Source organism: Venturia canescens, chromosome 9, assembly GCF_019457755.1.
Source record: "Venturia canescens isolate UGA chromosome 9, ASM1945775v1, whole genome shotgun sequence".
Taxonomy (NCBI): domain Eukaryota; kingdom Metazoa; phylum Arthropoda; class Insecta; order Hymenoptera; family Ichneumonidae; genus Venturia; species Venturia canescens.
This window is the reverse complement of record NC_057429.1, coordinates 20,035,086-20,058,231: the sequence shown is the minus strand read 5'-3', so window position 1 is coordinate 20,058,231 and position 23,146 is coordinate 20,035,086. Positions and strand designations below refer to the sequence as shown.

The 23,146-nt window shown below is 42.2% G+C and overlaps 1 protein-coding gene across 1 annotated transcript; it reads left to right on the top strand.

Moving 5' to 3' along the window:
• The first annotated feature begins 10,113 nt into the window (after positions 1-10,113).
• LOC122416628 (hydrocephalus-inducing protein homolog) lies at positions 10,114-23,011 on the top strand. The gene is made up of 29 exons (XM_043429697.1): positions 10,114-10,156; positions 10,245-10,654; positions 10,713-10,813; positions 10,926-11,052; positions 11,125-11,235; positions 11,302-11,544; positions 11,632-11,861; positions 11,951-12,080; positions 12,159-12,295; positions 12,355-12,570; positions 12,656-12,953; positions 13,620-13,880; positions 13,948-14,560; positions 14,667-14,926; positions 15,314-15,616; positions 15,735-15,954; positions 16,104-16,341; positions 16,925-17,632; positions 17,773-18,217; positions 18,303-18,472; positions 19,449-19,653; positions 19,742-20,440; positions 20,683-20,973; positions 21,079-21,282; positions 21,329-21,481; positions 21,749-21,982; positions 22,059-22,283; positions 22,365-22,510; positions 22,609-23,011. Exons 1-29 carry the CDS (start codon positions 10,114-10,116, stop codon positions 23,009-23,011), a joined length of 7,824 nt encoding a protein of 2,607 aa, XP_043285632.1.
• Positions 23,012-23,146: the final 135 nt, after the last annotated feature.

Here is a 23,146-nt window from a genome sequence, read left to right as displayed (position 1 = left end):
TGAGACCGAAGCATTTGAAGCTACGACCAGGAGAACTCGATTCTTTCGACGTCTCATTTTCGACGAATAGAAACGGTGATTTTGTCGAACGTGTGGAATTCGTTGTAAAGGAAAGTCTCCAAGTTATCTCCATGTACATAAAGTAACGTTTTTTCGCATCATTTTCAATTCACCAAACTTTATCCTCGTCCATTTAAGCCCTTACATACACTCGTGATGAGCCAAAAAATCGAAAATTGTTTTTATTAGATATTCTTATGCCTGAAGAACATTCTCACCAAATTTCATAAAGATCGGAGCATCAGATTCGTAGCTATTCGTCTTTTTTGAAAAATACCTTTGCGGCAGGCACGATTACTAAAAAACTATTAAGCCCATCCATACGAAATTTATACCACGTATTTATGATAATAACAGCCAGGACCTGGACGAAGGATTTCGTATTTTTTGTGGAAAAAACAAATTGTAACAAAAAAAACCGAAAATTAGGACCTCAAAAAATGAATTTTTCGTTAAAACTGTCGCCATTTTTTTTAAATCACCATTTTTACAAGTCCTTCTTCCAGGACCAAGCTATTATTATAATAAATAAGTGGTATAAATTTGCTATGGATCGGATCAACAGTTTTTAAGTTATCATGTCCACCTCGAATGATGCTCAAAAAAGGTGGTACTGGAATACAGCTGGAGTTGCGCCATTTTGAGATATTTTTTGATAAAAAAAATTGCACAAGTACACGAACACGTGTACTAATGAACGTCGCTCACAGTTTTTCAATAAACATTTATTTTGTTGTCGAAAAAAATGAAGAAAATCACGTTTTTTCACCTGCTGCAAGTGCATATAAGTCCTTAAAAAATGAATTTTTATAATTTTATCAACTTTTTCAGGGGTCGAGTCATTTACCCGAGCTTATATTTCGACAAAACTGAATTGGATTTCGGAACGCTGGCTCTGGGCAAGTGTTTATCAACGACGAGGTTTTCCCCCGACAAGCATGCCTTCAGCCTCGACGAATGACGTTAACCGTGAAAAATTCTGTCGCAGGATTCACTGCCACGCGAGAAGCAAATTTACACAATGATTCACTCGTCCCAGTCACGTTCAGTATCTCCGTTCCCGACGATGGAAACGAGCCTGTCATAACGCACCAGGACTTTGTTGAATCGTCGACAAAACCCTCTTTCCCTTCGTCGCCCAAGGAGTTCGTTGTAACTCCGAGTGAAGGCATCGTCCAGGCCCAATCATCGCTCAAAATTAAGGTGAATAATATTCGAGTTTAAAAAACAAAGTTTTTACACCGATTCCGAAGTCGAATTTCATCTTTTTCATTCACATTGAGAAACGGTCGTGTAAAAATGTTGTGCAGATTTCTTTGACGCCTAATTTGAAACGAGTTGGAAAAGTGACACTGCGAGTCGACATGTGGGACACGGAATCACTGGCAGTTTCATTGCCACTCATTTTCCGGAGCATCGTAGCCTCGATGATCGTTAAACCAGTTGAGATCGCGATACGTTTTTGCTACATGAATTATCCGTACACGCGGAACATCACGATCGAAAACAGCTCCGAAGTCGAAGGATATTTTCATCTCGTGCCCCAGACGGTAAAAAAATCTTTTCTTCGATTCGCCGTCGGTGACTGTACAAACTTTTTGTTCAATCGCTTCACCGCAGATCTCGGACTCCACGACGATGATGTACTCCTTGTCCGTCAATCAGGGCTACTTGGCGCCTGGTCAGACGATCGATCTTTGTCTCACTGTCATAACGACAGCTGTGGGAAAACAGAAATGCATTTTAAGGTTCGAAGATCATCATTTTTTCAGACTTTTCCCGTCGAATTTTCTTGTTTTCCAACTTCACGATCCTGTAACCAAAAACTTAATTGGCGCGGTCAAGCCAAATGCGGTTAAAACGAAAAAAAAGTTTCTGAAAACAAATAAATCGAAATTTTCGTGTAATCAAGATGAATCTGGGGAATTGATTGAAAAATCGAATATTTTTTCAGTATGCTAACTTTTGGCGAGAGGGAGCCGAATCCCTGTTGCTCCGTAACTTGCAACGGTCACGGTTCCGTAATAACGGTTAATCCTGCATCGCTGGATTTCTCGGAAGTGAAACTCCTTCGGGAGAAAAGCATGATGCTGAATCTCACGAACGATTCACCGGTGCCAACGCAGTTCGAAGCTTCGCTGGTGCTAAGAAATTCATTTTTCAATTTCCTTCCTTTAAGCATGAACGATCCCAATAATCGGTTTTCCTCTTTCATCTAATAATATGGAAAAACTATAAAGAGCAGCAAAAATTCAGCGTGGAAGTTCTCACCGACTCGCGGCGAGTTGAATCCTGCTCAATCGATTGATCTTCGAGTCACGATTTATCTCCGGGACGTTGGGAAATACAGCGAGAAAATAGTCATCGCGATACCCAACAATCGGACAATCGTCGTCGCTTTGCACGCCTTTGGTATCGGATCATGCGTTCAGTACAATCCTCAAATATTTCCCACCTTCGAGATGGGCTCCCTCTTCAGGTACGGTCACAACAAAAATCTAGCCAACATTTTCGAGAAAACTTTTTCACCGGACGAATCTCGCGAGACGATTTTTTTTGTATTTCAGTCATCAGGACTCGAGCATTCCGATCGAGCTCACGAACCAGGGATCTCGACTTCTCAAACTCATTTTTTATAACAGCCCGGAAATAAAAATGCTGGGGGGACAACTCCAGGCTCCGTCACGGTTAGCTGACATTTGCGCTGTCCAATCAGAAAGATAATGCAATTTTTAGTGGGAGATGCAACTCGTTCGTTTTGCTTTATTCTGCAGTGAGAAATTCTTGATTGATCCTTTCGCCTTCGAACTACCTGGCCGGAGCACCAAAACAGTGTTCTGCAAACACGTCGTCTCAGACATGTGAGTTTTTTCAAATTGGAGGACTGAAATATTTTGACTGGAAATGCTTTTGTTCGTTTGTCTTATTTTTTGATAATAATCGAGTCCACGCGTCGACTGAAAAGCCTCGAGAAACTCGCGATGATGGCAGATTTTGAGATTCTTGGGTTCTCGAGCTTTGACCTTCGGATCTTCGAAGCGAAAATGTCAGAAATGGGAGTGCTGCCTGTTTCGTTATCAGCATTTTTGAAATTTCACTAAAAATACTTGATTCTTCAATGAAATTCGAAAGATGAAGTCAAAAATAATTGTATTACACTCCAAAAAGATGTGGCCCCGTTTCGGAAGAATGGTGGCTCCACAGTTACGTCGAAGGAGTAGGGAAGCGCGAGATAATCGGTAGCGGTACGTTCTCGGCGACGTTCGTGGAGCCTTCGATCTCGTTCAGCACGGACGAGCTTTTATTCCGCCTGGACATGGTGAAAAATCGGAAAACCGAGTCGTTGAGCATCGAAGAGTTTTCAGCTGTCAACAAATCCGAGCTCGATGTCCATGCTCACGTGAGCATCGATCCCCCATTTGGAATTATCGACGACAAAGACAAGCAGCTACAAGACGTTGAAATAGTTTTGCCGAAACAGGCGGAAAGCCGGATGCGTTTATTCTTCAATCCGCAACAGGAGCACCGAGAAAAGCGTTACTCGGTCAGTTTTTTGGGCTTCCTGAAGCTCGAGTACGAGGAACATCCGAAAAGCGTGAGGAACGAAGGACTTTTTCTCACTTTTCACTAAAATTTTCCGCCCGCAACAATCCTTTTTCGCGACAAATTTTCTCAACAGGATAAAATCAAATGCCTCGGGAGCGTGAATTTTCCGAACATCGCGCCCCTGCCAAAAGAAATTCGCTTCAACTGTCCGCTGGCTTGCAGCGCGGTGAAAAATGTTTTGTTAAAAAACCCCGGGCCATTCGACGTTTCTTACAAGTTCGTCTGGCTCGAGGAAAGCATTTCGATGATCCGGGACGATCCGGACGGGAGTGAGACGAGCGGGGAAGCTTCGATTGAATCGAACGCGGAGGATGGAGCCGCTCGCTCGGACTTTTTAGCCCAAACGAAAAATTTACTCCTGAGCGTCCTCACCGACGGTTCTTTTCCCGAGGAAACGGAAAGTTGCGTCCTCCAGAATCTCAGCACCGTTCCTCCGGTCGTAGATTCGATAAACGAGGTTTGCTCGATCGTCCCGTCCGAGGGCGTCGTACCAGCGAACTCCTCGACTTGCGTCTCCTTCGCTTTCCACTCGAACGAACCGCTCGATGTACGAGCAACGGCTGTGTGCGATATTGCCGGAGGCCCCAAAGAGTCCATGCGGATCGTCGGGGCGGCTGACAAAGTTAAATTCCGGTTGGACAAAGATCGAATCGACTTCGGGGAGCAGGTAAAACGAATGGATTTAAAAGCTTTAAACAAAACGGTCCGAATCCGCGCAGGTGGGAGCGATCGATGATGAAGTCGAGGAACCTCAAACTACTGGGACTTTGCAGATAATTCGGGGGCGAAGTCGAGCGACTTTGGACTTGGAGAACCTCAGCAAAATCGATATTTTCTATGAAATTGAACAAACGGGGGAGAACGAATTTATAGAAATTCGACCAACATCCATGACGATCCCGAGTCGATCGAAGATCGAAATTGAAATTATTTCTCGACCCTGCTCGCCTGGGTTTTATTCGAAATCATTTATGCTTTGCGTACGACACGAAAATCCAATGGTTTTATTGGTCGAAGGAACCGCCGTAATTTCTCAAGTTTACGTCTCGTTGCCCCGGGAGAATATTTTCGACGAGTATCCCGTCGAACTTGGCTACCGAGCCGTGCAATCGTTGGCACATTCTTTCGACCACACTCACGTGAGCATTCAAACTCGCTCTTCTATTCAGACGATCAACGTAATCGTGAATAAAAATTCTTCGTTCAATTGGGTCGTGATCAAGGTCAACGAGGATGGATGGCAAATGGTTGAGAACGATAAAACGTTGCCCAGCAAAATGGACATCGAAATGGCGATCGAAAGATCGATAGCCAAAGAAAAGCTGCAGAAAGAACATTTTTCCAAAGAGCCAGACGTCGCGACGATCGAAGATTCAGCAATTCCAGATCTCTTCTCACCCGAATACGTTCTCGGTAAGCGATTCAAGTAGCTCGGCTGTTCCATGACTAGTCAAGTTCCCAACCACTTTATGTTGATTATATTCAAGTCTAAATTATTAATAAAATTGATAAATACTTACTTTGAGAATATTTTTATCACGAGAATGTAATAAAATGCTTCAAAAATATCATAAAAGATGAAATTTAACTTCAACTTGACTAGTCAATGATTCAGTCGATACCGGAGATACTTTAAGGAGGGTGGATCGCGACGATACAATGTTGCCATGCTAAACCATGTTAAATACATTAAAAATTTCAAAATGATAAGAATTTAATAAAATTCGGTAACAAAAATATACATTTTTTTAGATTTTTCTACCACATAGCTCTCGAGTACTTGAACAACTAAAGTTTACGTGTACAAGCACAGAGTTTACATATATACAGTTATAAATCTCGTGTATAAGAACTTCGATTATCGCTCAATTATTCGATAACCATGTGGTAAAAAAATTTGTATTTGTATACTTGATGCCAAAGAATGTTATCACGAAATTTTATCAAATTATGATGATTTCGTGATCCACCCTCCTTAAATACACATTCCCATAAAGGGAACATTTTTATTGTGCGAAAGAAAGTTTTTCTATCGGTATAATGCCACCGAGAAAAAGGAATGGTCAATTCGTTAAAAAAAGCGAAGCTACCGGACGAATAAAAGCACGTGAGTCAGTCTCAAAAATAAATTTAATGAAATTCCCGCGATTCCCGAATTTGCTCGAAGTTCGATCAGCTGTTACGAGCAGTCCAACGCAGTGACTGACATCCGCTTTCGACGCGTCAAAAACTAAAGTTTTTCGTGTTTTCTTTCTTGAAAGCCCCGTAAAATAATTTTTTTTTAAAGAAACGAAATCTGTGATAAATTTTTTTCGCGATAAAAACTTTCCCGGAGCTCGAAGACCGTACAATTTTTTCACAATTAATATTATTGTGATTTCTCTCATGAGGTACCGTGTTGAAAACTCAAAATTGTTAATGAAATAATTCAAAATTTTGGGAGGCCCCGGAACGTTGCTCATCGTTATCAGGGGACCTTAAACTATCGTTTACCGCAAAAAATGGACTTCACCGTACTTAATCGAAAGGCCGAGCTACTTTAAGAGCCAAAAAGTCATTTAACCTCCGTCACTTTCTTCTCTACAATCGTCGATTCGTTTCCTCCCAGACCTCGGCTACGTAATCGTCGGTCAAACGTCGAACGCCTCGACCCGAGTTTACAACTGTGGTTCGAGGAACGCGCGAATTCGTTTGAGAAAATCGGAGCTCCTTTGGAAGCAGGGCATCGATATTTATTTCAGGAACCAAAATTCTTTGATGCCTGGCGACTTCACAGATCTGCAAGTCTCAGTGAATCCTCCGAGGATGAAGGCTTCGGAGAAGTCGCTCGCGATCAGACGAACTTTTCATCTCGAGGTTACGAAACGCATTTTTCCTGCTCATTTTTTTCACGCCAAACGACTCGTAACGCGTCACAATTGATCCTTCGAATTTTTCAATCCTCCAACGGCAGGTGATCAATGGATTTACGATACCGATAACGATCCTGGCAACGGTGACCGTTCCCTTTATTACTCTGCACCCCGAAGCTCTGAATTTCAAGGACGTTTTAATTGGGGAATGCGTGTTGACACATTTGCGAATTAAAAATGAGTGAGGAAAACCTCGCTAATAATAAAAATCCCGAGGCCGATGTTCTCGTTTAAAAAACGACCTCCCATTTTCAGAGGCTTGATAGATTGCCCGTGGGAAGCCAAATTACCACCGACCCGACGTAATCAATCAGAGGGACCGTTTTACCTGTACGACAATTACGATATTTATGCCCCGGGTCAATCGGGCAACATAAAAGTTTATTTTCAACCCAGAAAATCAGTAAATTTCTTCACCCCTTCGTCGTCTCATTGATTCATGGGCTCAGCAATGACTTCACTCGTTTTTTGACACTCGAATCTCTTCAGGGCCACGTGGAAAGTCAGCTGACGATACGAACTCATTCCGGGCTGGAACCAGCGACTGTTCCGCTGCGAGGACGAGGGATAGAGCACAAAATCAAAATTTCACAACGCTTCGTTCAGTTCGGGCCGCTTCTGACGTGCTCGAGGCCACAAGCGCGTATTTTTACGGTTGAAAATGTCGGGCAACGAGCCGTCGGATTGTATTGGCAGCATTTGGACAAGTAAATTCACTTTGGAGTCGATTTAAGTATTGGAAAAATCCTGATTTCACTGTCTAATTCGAGCTGCATTTGTATTTGAGCCAGATCGATCGAATTTATGATTTCATTTAATCGAATTAAGTGAATTTCCTCCCCGAAGGTTGGTCGCACAAGAAGATCGATTAATTCGCGTCCTCGCGCACTATTACCAAGTCGAAGAGATTTTGCTACCGACTCAGAGTCCGCCTGCAACTTTGCCTCAGGAATTATTCGACTTTTACGACTCCCTCGTCGACCAGATGAATTCTGCGTTAGCGACGCAACGCCAGAGCGTTGACTGTTCGATGAGAAATGAGGAAATCACGGAACTGGAAGATTATTTGGCGGAGGAAAGAAAATTCAGCGCAGTCGAGGGCTCGGTCATTTCTCGCTTGTCAAAAGGACCGAAGTCTCGAAAGATTTTGAAAAAATTACCACACACTCGATCGAGCACTGCCGCATCCTCGGAGCCTTATTTGTCGACAGTTGTTTCCAGCGAATTCGATATTTTTCACGCACCTCATCCGGGGAACGATTCCGACGAGATCGAGAGCCTTCTTCACTGTGAGAACTCGATCGTTTCATCTATTAATAAAACTCTTGTCCGATTGTTCAACTTTTTCGCCCTTAGCCTTCATCGATGAGCTGCAAAAACAACCGGATTTTTATGAAAACATGAAAGACCCTGTGAAAGAGGTTTTCGATGCGATGCAAAAGAGTAAGTTGCAGACCGAGCAAGTGAAACGTCCTTCGGTCTCGAGGAGAGCCAAGACTTGCATCTTACTTCATGGTCCAGCATTCAGCGGTTCGTTAGCATGCTTGGATTCCGGCTCCCATATCCTAAATAACCCCGCTCAAAATAACCATGAATAAAAAATTCTCGAGACATCTCGTTAAACATGTTAAAAACAATAAACAATAAATTTATAATCAAGCACTCCGAATGTAGTTATGAAAATGCCGCATAGGGTTTCAAATTTATCTGCAATCAATATTTCAAACGAATATTTCAATTATTTTCCATATTCCAGTAATTACAAGCTCAAAGTTCATTTTAAATGACGATTATTATTCTCGTGGTTATTTTATCCGTTGGTTATTTAACCAGAACATTTTGAGCGAAAAATTTCGTGAAAAATGAAAAAATTCAGTCGTTGGTTCGGCTCAGAGTTTTTTGGGGCTGCTTCTCCGTGCCCTGGAACCAAATCGACGATCTTTCATTCCAGAATACCAAGAAACTGCATGCAAAGTATCTCGAGCCCTCGGGATGCCTCTCCTCAATTTGAATACAGCGATGACAGAAATGATTGCTTTTGGGAACACGGCTTGTTCGGCTAAACTTCGGGAAATCATTGACTCGAAGTATCGTCAATTGGTGTCCACCCACGAAAAATCTGTCGATGAAAAAAACTTTTTAACCGACGGAGATTTGAATGCTGTCGATTCTCTTAGTCGGTACGAATATAAGATCCAAACAATCGATGACAACCGCGAAAAAAAAGGCGAGCCTTCGATTGGACGAGAAACACCGCGTGGTGGGAGAGCCAGCACGAGAGAAAGTGAAAAAAGCTCACGGACTACACGATCGAAAGTTCAGGAAACCTTTCTAGAAATCGAGCCTCAAATGCTCGTCGAACTTTTAGGGCAAAGGTCAGCTTGCTATTTTCGTGCATAAATTTTCGCATTACGAACATGAAAGAAAATTGAAAATTGATTTTCCAGATTGGCGATGGAAGACTTCGGTCGAGGTTTCGTTTTGCAAAGCCTCAAAAATCGTTTCATCACCAATGAGACGAAAACTTTGATTGCTTTGTTGCAACATTTCGGCGACGTTGATTATCCGATTTTCGTGACATTCAACGATTCCTTCGGCTCCCACGAACCAAAAAATTCTGTTACAGCCAACGACGAAGCAGAATTGGAAAACGAAATTAGGAAGAAATTGATGAGCATCGACGAAATGTCTCTCTCCGAATTCGACTGTTTATCGGACACCGAAAAGGAACTTTATCGTGAAAATGTTATTCGTGTCAGAAGCAAAGATGCCCGGAATAAACAGCAACTACTTCGAGAACGATTGTCAGAAATGCGGAGGGACAAAAATGTGAGAAAAATGAATTTACGTAGCTTTACAATCGTCCGAACAAACGTTTGAAAAATCACTCGATTTTCGTAGTCAAAACAACGTCAATCGAAAGCTGAGCGCAACAACAAGGGACTGAAAGACACAACGAGAAGCAAAACTCGAATAAATGCCAAACCGGAACAAACAAATGAAAAATCAAAGACTCCAGAACTGCCTAAAAATAAGAATGAAAAGATCGAAAGTTCGAAAAGTGAGCCAAGCGAGTAACCAGTTTTTTGGAAAAGCATTTATTAATTTTTTTTTTACAGCAACGAGTAAACAGCCTCAGAATATCATCGATGAGATCGAAGCTTATTCGACGAGCCTTCAGTCAATTTTGTCGATTTTACATAATTGGGATCCGAGCCAAAAAATAACTGTAACTAAAACAACGAAATCCTGCGTCCTCAAACTTTAAATTCATTCGTAACTTCTCTTTACACTCTGAATAATTTTATCCAGGATACGAAAGCAACCAAGGGCCAAAAGAATACCAAGGTCAAAGAAATCCCACAAACAACCAGAGAAAAATCAGTGAGTTATGAAAAGGTGTTGATTTAAAAAAAATATATTATTTCAGCTTCCAGAAGCTCATTAAGCAATTTTTTTCGCAAAGATCGATGCACCCCAAATATTTTGGACGTGGCACGTTAAGAGCAGTAATTCCCAGATAATCGAAGCAATAATGAGCGAAATAAGAAAACTGAAGGAAAAGCTCGAGCCCAGAAGTGAGTGAAAATATTTTTCTACCCAAATAAAAATTCCTGGCAATTTTAAAGAACGATCCAAACGGACGAATTTCTAATTGTCTTCCAGCTCCAAAGCGCGTGATTGAAGATGATCACGGTCTTTCAACGGAAGTGTACTCAGTAGCTTTGCCCAGGAAAGCTTCGCCTCGAAGAGTGCAAAAAACGATTCAGCAGGAGGGAATTTTTGATTTGGTTGCTCTCAAATCCCTGGCAGCTAATTCTTCTAGCGAATCTTTGGAAATCGATGCAACGAACTCGTCGAATATTCTGGAAGAAATTCTCGAATCGAGGATCGTTTTGCAGCCCCATGAAACTCGAACCTTCAAAATAAACTTCAGTCCCAAGAGCCCCGAACATTTCGAGGCGGAATATGCACTAGGAATTTTGAATTCCAGGCAACCTTTTCACAGCATAAAAGCCAAAGGGTCCGGCGTCATTCCTCGCATCGACATGACTCCTTCGAGGATTTTCAAAAAGGTACTTTTTCGTGCGGAAAACCAGAGTTTAAAAAACTTTGAAACAACGAATTTCACAGGTGAAGCGATCGAAAAAAAACGAACTGGGAGATCCAGCTTTTTTCGAAGACGTTCAGACCTTCGATTTCGGATGTTTGCTCTGGACTGGAAAAGACGACAAGTGAGTGAGACAATAGTGAGCTCAATTGTAATAAAAATCACTTGAAATTCAATCCTCGAAGGAAACTGGCTCCAAAACCATTTTCATTCCTTTTTTTATATCGAAATGTAAGAGTTCATCGTAAGAAAGCATCGTTCAAGTTTTGGAACGACTCAAAAATCAGTTTGGAACTCGAAGCCTCTCTCATGATCAGCGACCCCAAGACATTTGACGTCGAACCTAAGCAATTGTTTATCGAGGTAAAACGGAAAGCTTCCGAAATTTTGGTAGATTTTCGCGAAAAAATGAGCCTGGAAATCGGATTTTCGTAGCCCGGCGAGTTTGGAACTGTCGATGTGACGGCCGGAGTCACAAAACTTGGTCCGAACGAGAATCGCTTGTTTCTCCTGGTGAAAAACAATCCTCGAGTGGAAGCCATTGAAGTAAGTTTTTTCAGAGAATTCTGAAAAAATCGTGAAATTTGAATTCGCTACTCATGCACGTTTTAGTTACGAAGTAATGGTACAAAATTGGACGTAAAAGTGGAAGAGAAGAATTTGGCTTTCGGTCGTGCCTTGATGTACAGAGCAGCGAGTAAAATATTCAAAATTCGCAACGATTCGACGGTTCCAATATTTTGGAAAATCTTGGCACTCGTTCCGGTGGAGAATCGCATCAAATTTGCTCCTTCGCTTGGCTGGACGAAGCCTCGGGCCGAGACTGACGTGATCTTCACTTTCCTGGCCAACCAGGTGAGTCTGAAAACATCCACGAAGCTCGTTATCAAAAAATCTCTCGAAAAGAATAAAAATTAAACCTCTTTCATGGTGCTGCCAAAGATCGGTGTCATGGACAAAATAACACTGAACTTTGGCGTATTTCTACACGAAATGGACGAGTTGAGAGAAGCTCTGTTGACAGAAACGATAACAGTCACCGGTGAAACTTACGACGTCGCTGTCGACGTCAATTTTGCGAATCCCATTGACATGGGGATCGTGAAAGTGGACTCGATCGTGAGCCGATCGTTCGAGCTCAGAAATCGAGGGCAGTACGATGTCAAGTTCGTGTAAGTTCAGCGACGAGTTTCCGCTGGATTTTCGTCAGCCGAAAATGCTGTTGCAGCTTCGATTAAATTCGATTTTTATTTTTTCCTAGGATCGAACTCGAAGAAGGTGAGAAATTCACGAACGAACTGAGTCGAGATGTGAGAAAAAATATCACCGAAGATTTCAAGGTTTCACCGGCCACTGGGAATTTGGTGCCAGCGAAAACCACCACGATCAATGTATCGATCCAAATGAAAGAAAATGATTCGTAGTCAAGCGTTTTAATTCGAGGATTCTAATCAAGGAAACTTCAACAGGTCACTTTTGACGTGAAATTCGAAATGGATCTGCAACTGTTTCCTGCTTTACGATGCAATCTCATCGACGCTAACAACGGTGCAACGATCATTGCAGAATTTCCCCTAACTTTGTCGATTACGTCAAATTATGCGAGGTAAAGAGTTCGTGGAGTCGATTGCCGATTCAGCGATCGATACAATTGTCATTTTCCAGGTTCCAGCTGATACCAGATTCCGAAATAAATTTCGGTCCGATCACAATATTTGGGAAAAAAACGTTGCAATTCAGCGTTGAAAATACAGGCAAATTTCCTCTTTCTTATCGAATAAAAACCGCAAATTCTCTTGATTTGGCTTCTGAGAATTTGAGTGGAAATCAAAGAGAAAAATCCTCCAGAGCAGAATCGACGAAAAGAGGAACCGGAAAATCGTAAATACTTTTTCCTTCATTCGCCATTTTTGCTCCACCACCCAAATCTTTTCGTTTCTACTTTCCTTCGTTTCGTTTCAACTAGCCACGATCGTTCCTCACACTTGCGGTTAGGACCTTTCACGCTTTCCGATATCGAAGGCAGAGTCGAAGTGGGTGAGCTAAGAACGATGACGATCGAGTGCCATCCGGAGCTGGAGGGTTTCCTGCAGGAAAAGATCGTCGTTTTCGTCGACAACTGTTTGCCTCAGGACAAGTTGGGCAAAAGTCTCGCTTTGAAGGTCGCTTCTTGTGTCCCGAGTATTGACTTTGGTGACTTTGATGCAATATTTGCCGAAAGTTATCTCGTCGACGATCTTCAAGACTTTCATTCCCCAAACGAAGTGCGTTTTTCTCTCATTCTTACTTTCAGTTTCATCTATAAAACAATGGTCACATTGTTGAAGAAACGTGATTTTTTTGATTTTTTTTCGACTAGAACATAAACGTTTATTGAAAAATTGTGAACAACCTTCATTAGTACGTATGCTCGTGTACTTGTACAATTTTTTTCATCAAAAAATTTCTCAAAATGGCACAACTCCAGCTGTATTCCAGTTGCACCTTTTTTGAGCATCATTTGCGGTGGACGTGATAACTAAAAGCTGTTAATCGAATCCATACCAAATTTATACCACTTATTTATTATAATAATAGCTTGGTCCTGGACGAGGGATTTGTAAAAATGTTGATTTTTAAAAAATGGCGACAGTTTTAACAAAAAATTCATTTTCTGAGGTTCTAATTTTCAGTTTTTTTTTTTTGTTACAATTTGTTTTTTCCAACAAAATACGAAATCCTTCGTTCAGGTCTTAGCTGTTATTATCATAAATAAGTGGTATAAATTTCGTATGGATTGGATTAATAGTTTTTAGTAATCGTGTCCACCGCAAAGGTATTTTTCAAAAAAGACGAATAGCTACGATCTTTATGAAATTTGGTGAGAATATTCTTCAGACATTGTACTCGAAGAATATCTAATAAAAAGAATTTTCGACTTTTTCCGCTAGATCGACACTTACACGGTTTTTTCTCGCAACGAAAAATGCCTCTACTTCGAGCGTGTCAACATACACAAAACTTACACGACGAGCATCAAACTCCATAATCGAGGCCTGGTCCCTGCCCGAGTTACAGTTTTCCTTCGTCCCGATGGTTTTACGCCGAAGAACGCTGAGCCTGACACCTTCGCCGTTGACACTGTTCAGGAAACTATTTCACCGATGAGTTCTCGCATATTTTCAGTTTCCTTCACCCCGAGCCTCATCGAGGTAAATGATTCGATTTTTCTGTGAATATCGAGGAGATTTTTGCTCTCGAATTTCTTGAATTTTGAAGACGTACACGGGGGTTCTGGAAGCCGCGGTTGAATTGCCGGAGCACCTGAAAACCGATTCTAGTCAATTGTCGATTAAATTGTGCGGCGAAAGTTGTGTACCGGAAGTGATAATGACCGAGCCGGCGTTCGACAATCGCACGAGAAAGTCGAAGATTCATTTCGGTCGTTGTCTCGTCGATGAAAAAACTTGGAGGACTTTGAGCTTCAAAAACATCGGGAAAATCAGCGCAAAAATAATCGTTGGAATTCACGACGACGACGAGATGATCTACGCCGTTCGAAACTCCAAGAATATTCCGGATGCGTTCCAAGGCATCGGAGATCCTGGAGAAGATCACCGCAGCATCATTTGTGCTCTTCGATCGGACGAAAGGGTTGAGCTGCTCGTTGATTTCCGACCGAAAAACGTCGGCCCGAAACGCGCTAAAATACAGTTCCACGTTATGGACAATCCTTACGAGGATTTGACGCTGGAACTGGAGGGCGAAGGCTTCATGGAAAATGTCGTCCTCGAGGGCCTACCGATCGTCGAAATTTCGAAACCGGATGCTCCTCGCGCCGGAAACAGATCGAAAAAATCTTTGAAAAATCGTGGAATGCTTTCGCGTGGTGGTGAGTTCAAAATTCTTTAAAAACAATAAAAAATCATTGAAAAAACTGTGGCAAATTTGAGAAGAACTACGAAAGTTAAACTTTTTTGTGAACTTTTTCGTCTCAGGTTCTACGGTGACCTTGGGATCGCAAACGCTCGTTTCATCGGCTCTAGTTTACAATCTCGATTACAAAACGTGTTTCGTCAACAAAATGAGTAAAATGAATTTCGCGGTCGTCAATAAATCCGGAGAGCAGTACTTTCGGTTCGAATTCTCTTCTCATCCGAACATCGTATTCGTACCGTCGATCGGGCACCTTCACAGACTCGAAAAAAAGGAAGTTACAGCACATTTTTTGACGACTGAACCGATCACTTACAAGGAGGTAATATAGGAGGTAAAAAAGTCGAAAAATCGATTGTTTTTCGGAATGTTTTTACGATAGCAAATAACTCACCATAGCGAACTTTTTGGATATTTAAAGAGTACAACGATTGCGCATTGTGCGCAGCTGAGAAACTTCGAAGATCAAACTTTGCGCATATAAACCATGTAAAAATAAGTATTTCTCAGATTAAAAAAATGTTTTTGTACTTTTGAAATATCCAAAAGTTCGCTACGGTGAGTTATTTCCGTCTATCCTAAAAACGTTCCCGAGAACAATCGATTTTTTGACTTTTTAATGCCAGACCCCTGAAACCGAGAAAATTGTGTCACGAGGAAAGAAAATTTGGTAAATTTCGTTATAAAAAATGTATAAAAATGAATTCAGACTCCTCTGGAGTGTGCAATCAACGAGATTCGCTTCTCGATGGACCAAAGAGAGCCAAATTCTTGGGACGATCGTCGGACGAGCGTGGAGTGGCTCGACGTAGACAACGAGGAGGAAGGACTCGAAGAAATGTTGGAAGCAAGAACGCAGCAAAAGGTGGTCGTACCTACGAGGGAACCGAGCCACGAAATCTTGCCCGGAAGTTGGCGAACCATTCAGCTCGTTTTTTCCGCGACAGCTGCGTACTCCGAATTCGTATGTGACGTCGAAGCGATAAATTTCATGGATACGTTGATGTTCCAGGTGAAACGATCAGCTGAGAACTGAATTTTCGTTGAGCGACGAAGAATCTCGAGTTTTTCGTCTCATCAGTGAAAAAAACAGGAATAAATCGAAGACAATTTATTCCTTAAATTTCTAGAATCGTGAGCACACTTTTACTATGGAAAATCCGGGCAACGTCGATCTCAAGTTTCAATGGAAAGTCGACATGGACGCGGGCTACCCGGCACGGTTACCGGAAATTTCAACTCGTCAACCGAGCTCGAGGAGCCGAAAAAGCAACGACTCACGACCCAGCTCTCGATCCTCCGGGGGAATTTTGTACCCGGAAAATAAAAAGACTCCGTTGGAGCAAAGCAGTTCGAGATATGAAAGGGGAGATGGAATTTTTTTGATAAAAGACGCAAATCACTGCAGGCCCATCGATTCACGAGGTTGCTCCATTCGAATTGATGACTTTATTGATTTAGGGAGGAAAATTCATCGAATTTTCAACTCATTCATTCAGAGAAATCTTACGTCATCGACGTCGAGCCCTACGATTCGCGATCTCGGACTCAAGACCTCTTCAGCGATTCGATCGCTCGGACCCAACGGAGCATGGCGAGTTGGACAGAGAACGGTGACGATCAGCCTTTCTGTATAAAACCGGACGTCGGTTCCATACCCGCAAGAGAATCGATCGAATTCGCTGTCCGCTTCTCACCCCTCGACGTTTTTGACTACAAAGCTTTCCTCATCTGCCAGTAATACTCTTTTTTCTTCAGCACCTTTACCACTCGATAAATTCTGGTGGAAAAAATGCCCCTGAAACGTCAGCACTGCCCGCGAAACGAACCAGCCATTTTTCACGGGGCTCTCGAGGCCCAATGGCTGGAGACAGGAAAATATCGTTGAGGACTTTTTTGTAGAAAATTTGACGCTCTACAAAATCGGTCCGATCATCCATTGCTCTATCTCCAAGCGTTTCGGAGTTATAAGCGATTTTAAAAAATCATGAGCAAATAAAAAGTGAGATTAAAGTTGATCGACTCGAAACAAATTTTCGTTGGAACAACAACACGTTCGTTGACTCGTGGAAAATTTAGTTGAGTCGAAAACTCAATTTGTTGGCTCCAGTGAACATTTTTCAGTCCGACGAGAACGTCGTGGACTTGGCCAAAGTTTTGTTCGACCCAAAAATTTAATTTTGTCCCCCACGATTTGCTGATCAACAAACTTCTTCTCCCTTCCCAACAAGCCTCGATCCTGGGGCATTCCGTGCCCCAAAAACCCCCAAAAATGGAATGCTTGAGAAGCCTGTTGCAAGAAACGATTCTCGCGTTTCAGGATCGAGAACTTGAATCCCAACCTCGAGCGGCCGAAGATTCTCGCGACGGGGCGAAGCCTGCTGCCTTATTGTCACTTCGACGTCGAAGAGAGCGACTACTTAACGTCGGGACGTCGGAAGCAAAATTTGCCGAGTTTGGTGGAGCTCGGTGGCGGAGATGCGAACGAGTTGATCGAGGATTTCTCGAATCCGCGTGTCGTAGAATTTCGTGCAGTTGGCACTGGGCAGAGTCACGCCAGAGAGTTTCACCTGATCAATCCGACGAGCGAGAATTATCGATTCACTTGGAAAGATCTTTCGGCTCGTGGGCCGGAGCAGTTGCCCTATTTTCAGTGCGCTCGGGAAGAAGATCTCGCAGAATCGGGGAAGCGATCGAGAGTGAAATTTTCATTCTTCGCCGAAGAAATCGGGACCTTCGAAGCCTTCTGGCGTTTCTCCATCGACCGCTACAGCCTCCAAACGCTTTTTCTTCTCGTCGCCAACGTGGCCGAACCGTCCGTTCGCTTCAGCGAAACGAGGGTGAGAATGAAGCCGACGATCGTCGGGATGAGGGTCGACGATGTTCTGACGATAGCGAACGACGAAAACGCCCCGTTTTCGTGGAAGATTCCAGCCAGTGGTCTGCACTCCGAAGGAGGAGCTTTGCAGAAACTTCTCGTGTCGCCAATGTCCGGAATTTTGGGAGCTCGAACCAAAGAAATCGTGCAGTGAGCAGACTCGTCAAAATCACATTGCAATTCCCATTAAATTTTCAGCCAGTTCGTGCCTTCACATACAACAGTAGAAAATCTCCAAAATTCTCCCTTCAATTCCATTTCCTCAATTAACCGTGTTAACTAATTTTCAGAATTTCGCTCCAGCCGAATTGCGTTGGCGAGTTTGCTTTCCCCCTGCAATGTCAAGTCAAGGGGATGAAAAATCCGCTTTCGATCCTCGTCACTGCGCGAGTGTCCCAGATAAGTCCCCGAGTCGTTTACAGCCTCGACGACAAGGGACAGCGAACATTCGAAGCTCGCAGTGACCGAGACAACGTTTTGGATTTTGGCAAGCTAACATTGAACAAAGCCTCCGCAATGAAGTTCCAAATTTCTAACGCGAGTGACGTCACCTTCCGTTATACGTGGAGCCTCGATCACAGTGACCCCAAATATTCCGACACGAAGAATCGAGCATACTTCATCAAGGTGTCCAAAGAATCTGATCACGTTTCCAACGTTTACGCTTCGACCTGCCACCTGGAATTGGTGGCTTTGAAAAAAACGATTGTGCGTCAACATCCGGTCACTTTGAAGGTGAGACTTGAGCGAAAGTTATCGAATGCGAGAAAGCTGGTCCCGCGCGGGGAATGAAAACATTTCGATTCCCATTCTCCTTTAGATCGACAACGGTCCAATTTATCGAATGCTCCTTAAAGCTTCGTCCAAAACTCCCTCCATCGAGTTCAGCTTCCACCAGTTCGATTTTGGAGCCTGCTACGTTCGAGCTGAAAGTTCCCCAGCTTACGTCACTCAACTTTTGCTCAGGAATAATGACAGGACTCCAGTGATGTGAGTTTGCTCGTGGAAATGAAGTTTTTCTCATATTTATCATCACATTCAGACACCTCTCAATAAAACTATTGGCTGAAATAAGTTCGGCAGCTTTTCACGATCCGCAGTACGTCGGTACTTTCGCCAAACTTTGATAATCTTTACACCGCGTAAAAAAATATACAAAAACGCATGTTTTTATAGATTTCGTAAAAAGTAAACGAGAAACGTCAATATTTATTGATAAAAATGCCATGTAAATGTTTATAATTCAATTTTTAAAATCGTCCTTTTTCATCTGTTTTTCAAACGTCTGAAACGCCATCCGCCATATTGGATTCAAACGTGACGTCACTCCGGTAGTAAACAATCTAGATTCTTATCGTGCGCTCTGTGTTATTTTGAAATTTGACAAGTTATTATGTACGTTTGTGGAGTTTTATCATTAATTTTATTAAAATCGCATCATGGAAGACGCTTTTGTCAAAGCAAAAAGTGCAAATCTACCAATGATAAAAATATGTTGACGGTGGCGATGGATCCACAATTTTTCTGGCATTTTTACACTCGTATTATCGCACTCAGGCACGAGACACCAACGATATATTAACTCATTATATTAACAAATCTTGTTGCTCGCTCTTTCGCAATCGTATCGTTTGCTAACGGAGCGACGTCACAAACCGAGACAACGTGGCGCTAGTGTTTCCGCGCGAAAATTCAAAATTATGAATAAAAAATAGTTTTTAAGACACTTTTCGGTCTTGTGAAATTTGAATAAATATTCCACTGGTTTATTACGATCTCAGGATTATTTTGAAAGAGTTTTCAAAAAAAGGTGTAACGCCCTATTCCGTCTCGAAAATATAAAGGGACTGTGAATTAAGGAAAAAGCAATACAATCGTCAGAAGAGAAAAAAGCTTCGTGTCGGACGGAAAGAGATGAATTTTTCAAAAGTGTGTTACTAAAAAATGATCGTAATTGTTGTTTCAGCGTCGAGTGCAGCTTTGAAAATCTGCCCCACTTGATGCTCGATCTCCGATCGATTGCTCAAGCAATTCCTGCCAACTCCACTGTCGCTATTTCCGTCCATTTCCGTCCTGCGGAGCTGAGGAATTACCATGAAAATATTTCATTCAATATCAACGATTCGACTGCTCAAGAAATTGGGATAAAGGGCGAAGGGATTTTCTACAAGGTAAAATTGAAGTTCGAGCAAACTCGTCGATTTTGTGTACAATTTGATGTGCGGCGAATGAGAGGCTGACGAAAAGTTACGAACGTAGTTGAGCCTCGAGGAGATTCGCGACAAATTCATCGAGTTCGGTAACGTTCAAGTTGGAAAAACTGCGACGCGGAATATCCGGGTGAAGAATTCCGGGCGCGCACCGATCGAGGTGAAGTTCGATTTTATTAAAAAGTTGTCGCCGCGCGACGAGAGCGACGGGGAAAAAAAATGGAGCCAGGAGGGACCGACGATTGGTTCAAAAGCGAAAAGACTCTCATCGAAGCCCCAAGAATTTCGAGAAGTCGGAGAAACGAGTGGAGAAAAGGGGGACTCGATATTAGAAATGTCGAGCATCGAGCCCAGCCGAAAAGTGCCTCTGGCAGCTGGAAAAAGCCTCGAAATCGTAGTAAAATTCGTGCCAACGAAAAGAATTAATAATTTCGTCGAAAAAATTGGCGCCGAGGCAGATTCGACGATTCTGCCATTATTTTTCGTTCGTGGAAGCAGCGTCGCCAGGGAATTCCGACTGGATCAGAGCGATTTCTACTTCGGCACCATCGTCGAAGGTTCCAGCAAAACTTTAAAAGTTGTGCTGCACAACGATGGCGATTTCGGCGCCAAATTCAAATGGAACGTTTCCCAACTTCCGCCTCATTTTTCCCTCGAGCCCACTGCCGGTTATTGCCCGTCCGGGATGGACAACACTTTCGACCTCATTTTCCAACCCAAAAAGCTGTCTCCGATGCTCGAAGCCAAGGTGACGGAAAAAAAAAGTTTCACAAACGTCAAAATCTGTCTGCGCTCGAAAACTTATTTTCAGAAACGAAATTTGCGTCATTTTTTCACCCGAAAATTCAGTCGAGCCTTCGTAGTAAAAAAAAAAAAAAAAAAAAAAAAAAAAAAAAAAAAAAAAAAAAAAAAAAAAAAAAAAATTAATTTTGAACCCAAAAAGAACGATTCGATTCACTCGATCTCATTTTTTTTATCATTCAATTATAGGCCAGTATCGAGATAGAAAAGTATCCGAGTCTGAGAATAAAGTGCAGTGGTGCGTGCTGCAAGATTCCGAAAGCTATTGACCTTGTGAAATTCAGCGCGCCTGTGAGATCGACGCAAACAAAAAATCTAACGATTACGAACGACACTGACGTCGGCTGGAGCGTCGAAACGCTCCTGAACGGAGAATACTTCGAAGCGGAAAAAAGTTTCGTCGTTCCGTCTAAAAGTTCCTACGCTTGCACTCTCACTTATTCCCCTCTCGTGATGAACACGAATAAAAATCCCCACGAAGTAAGGAATTTGAGAGTTGAGGCTTTTCGCCTTAATTGAAGAAAAAAAATACTTTTTTACCCTTTTTATTACGATCTCACTCGATTATTTATCCACACGCGTTAGGGAAGAATTATCTTCAAATTGCCTGAAGAGAGACCCCCGCTCGTCTACGCTCTTCACGGTTCAAGTTCACCGCCTCAAGCTGAGGCTAAAATTTCACGACAGTTACCAGCGAAGACGAAATATGCGGAATTATTGCCAGTGAAAAATTGGCTAAATAAGTCACAATCTTTCCATTGTGGCATCGAATTAATGAAAGATTCAAAGGTAAGCTTCCCCGAAGCCTTTTCTGGTTTTTGAGGTTAGCCATTAGTTTGGACGTAAAGTTTTGGACGTTTTGTACCCGAAGAACGACGCAGCGCACTACAGTTTTACTGGAAATCTGCGAATGGATTTACCGGCGAATGGAACGAGAGACTATCGTGCGATGTTCCATTGCTACAATGAAACAACTTTGAATTTTCGTGTGAGTCTTTTTTGCACTGAGAACTCTTCTGTCTGATCGATTCTCGTCCGAACAGTATAAAAAAACTCTTAAACGAGGTTAAAAACGGTGATTATTTTCTTGCATTACATTTTTTTGTGGCCGAAAACGAACTTGGAGTGAGCACTAATTTTTCGTTGTTTCCCGTAACGATGAAAGATAAGAAAAGTTGTCAAAAGTGTCGAAAAATCCGATATTTTGTCGCCAAGATGATATTGGAAAATGTTTCATTTTGGTGACTTTGAACAGGTTACATTTACGAACGATGATGGTGAATACGAATTTTACGAGATTCAATACAAAATCACGAAACCCGATATATTATCGACTATTAAATTAACAACTCCAGCAAGAACGACGACTTCGTATTATCTGGCGATCGAAAATCCTTTGAACGATCAGCGTGTCAGTTTTACAGCGACGTGTCAAAACCGTGACATCACGATTCGTAACGTACCGAAAGTCGTGGCTGCCAAGTCAAATGTACGTTTTACCGCAATCGAATGCATTGGAAAAGTCATTCAAACGGAATAAAAACGTCACTTTTCATACGTCACAGGACAAAATACTTATCGAATACTCTCCACTCATGCCTGGAGAAGGTGTTGCAAAATTGGATGTAAATAGCTCGGAATTAGGAAATTTTCCGTACGAATTAAAACTCAAAGCAACGGTTCCACCACCAGAAAAAGTTATCCACGTTACAGCCATGCTAGGCTCATCCACGAATTTTCCAATTACTATCAATAATATCAGCAAAAAAAATGCAGAATTTAAAATAACGGTAACTTTAGTGATTTATTTACACGATCTTTGAATTTCAAATGTATTCGTTTTTGTTTGTTATTATGAAGTATTATAATAGGTCGATGACGTATCATTCACCTGCAAAGAAAGCATCTCCGCTGCCCCTCAGAAAAACGCAATTTTGGAGGTTACATACGAGCCTTGCGATGCCCGAAACGTGAACGCTACATTGCGAGCGACTTCAGAATCGCTTGGAGAAATTTGGTAACAATAACGAAGTTCTAAAAACTTTTAATTGCATTCGCTTCAACCTAACGTTGCTCACATTTATTATACGGTCAAAATCGCGTTTATATTCTCAGTTTCCCTCTCATTGGCTCGTACACTCTCCCAAAACCCCAGGGGCCTTTCGCAATATCCCGAAACTCATCGATAGATATACTCTTCAGGAATGTGTCTGACAAAACGAAAACTTTTACGTACGTTATCGAAGGATCCGACGAATTCACAATCGCGGCGGCTTCAAATAGCATCAAGCCCAAAGAGGTTAGTGCAACATTCGTCCCGCGCAACTTAGAAAAAAACGATGACGAAATTACTCTCAATCGTATATTTCAGACCACAGTAATCACCGTTAAATTCAACGGTCCCAATGATTTTCTGGAAGAAAAAAAATACCCAACCACAGGAAAACTCGTTGTTTCATCTGTAGAACCGTTTTCATCCCCAATTTCTTGGGTTTATTATTTAAGAGGAAGTGAATAGTTTTGTAATAGTGTACAGTGATGTTTGAGTATCACTTTCAAAAATAAAAATCGATTGAGAGTCCCTGCGTGGTCCCTGCCCTTCAATCCTTAGACTGTTTTATCAACAGAGGTCATCTTCGACATTGTTATCGAT

What these genes read in the sequence shown, in the direction of transcription:
- LOC122416628 (XM_043429697.1), top strand. Translation starts at nt 10,114, where the DNA reads ATGAGCGAAATAAGAAAACTGAAGGAAAAGCTCGAGCCCAGAA. An exon ending in AAAGCTTTCCTCATCTGCCA is followed by an intron (nt 16,342 to 16,924) that starts GTAATACTCTTT and finishes CTCGCGTTTCAG; the next exon opens with GATCGAGAACTTGAATCCCA. An exon ending in AAACAACTTTGAATTTTCGT is followed by an intron (nt 21,482 to 21,748) that starts GTGAGTCTTTTT and finishes GACTTTGAACAG; the next exon opens with GTTACATTTACGAACGATGA.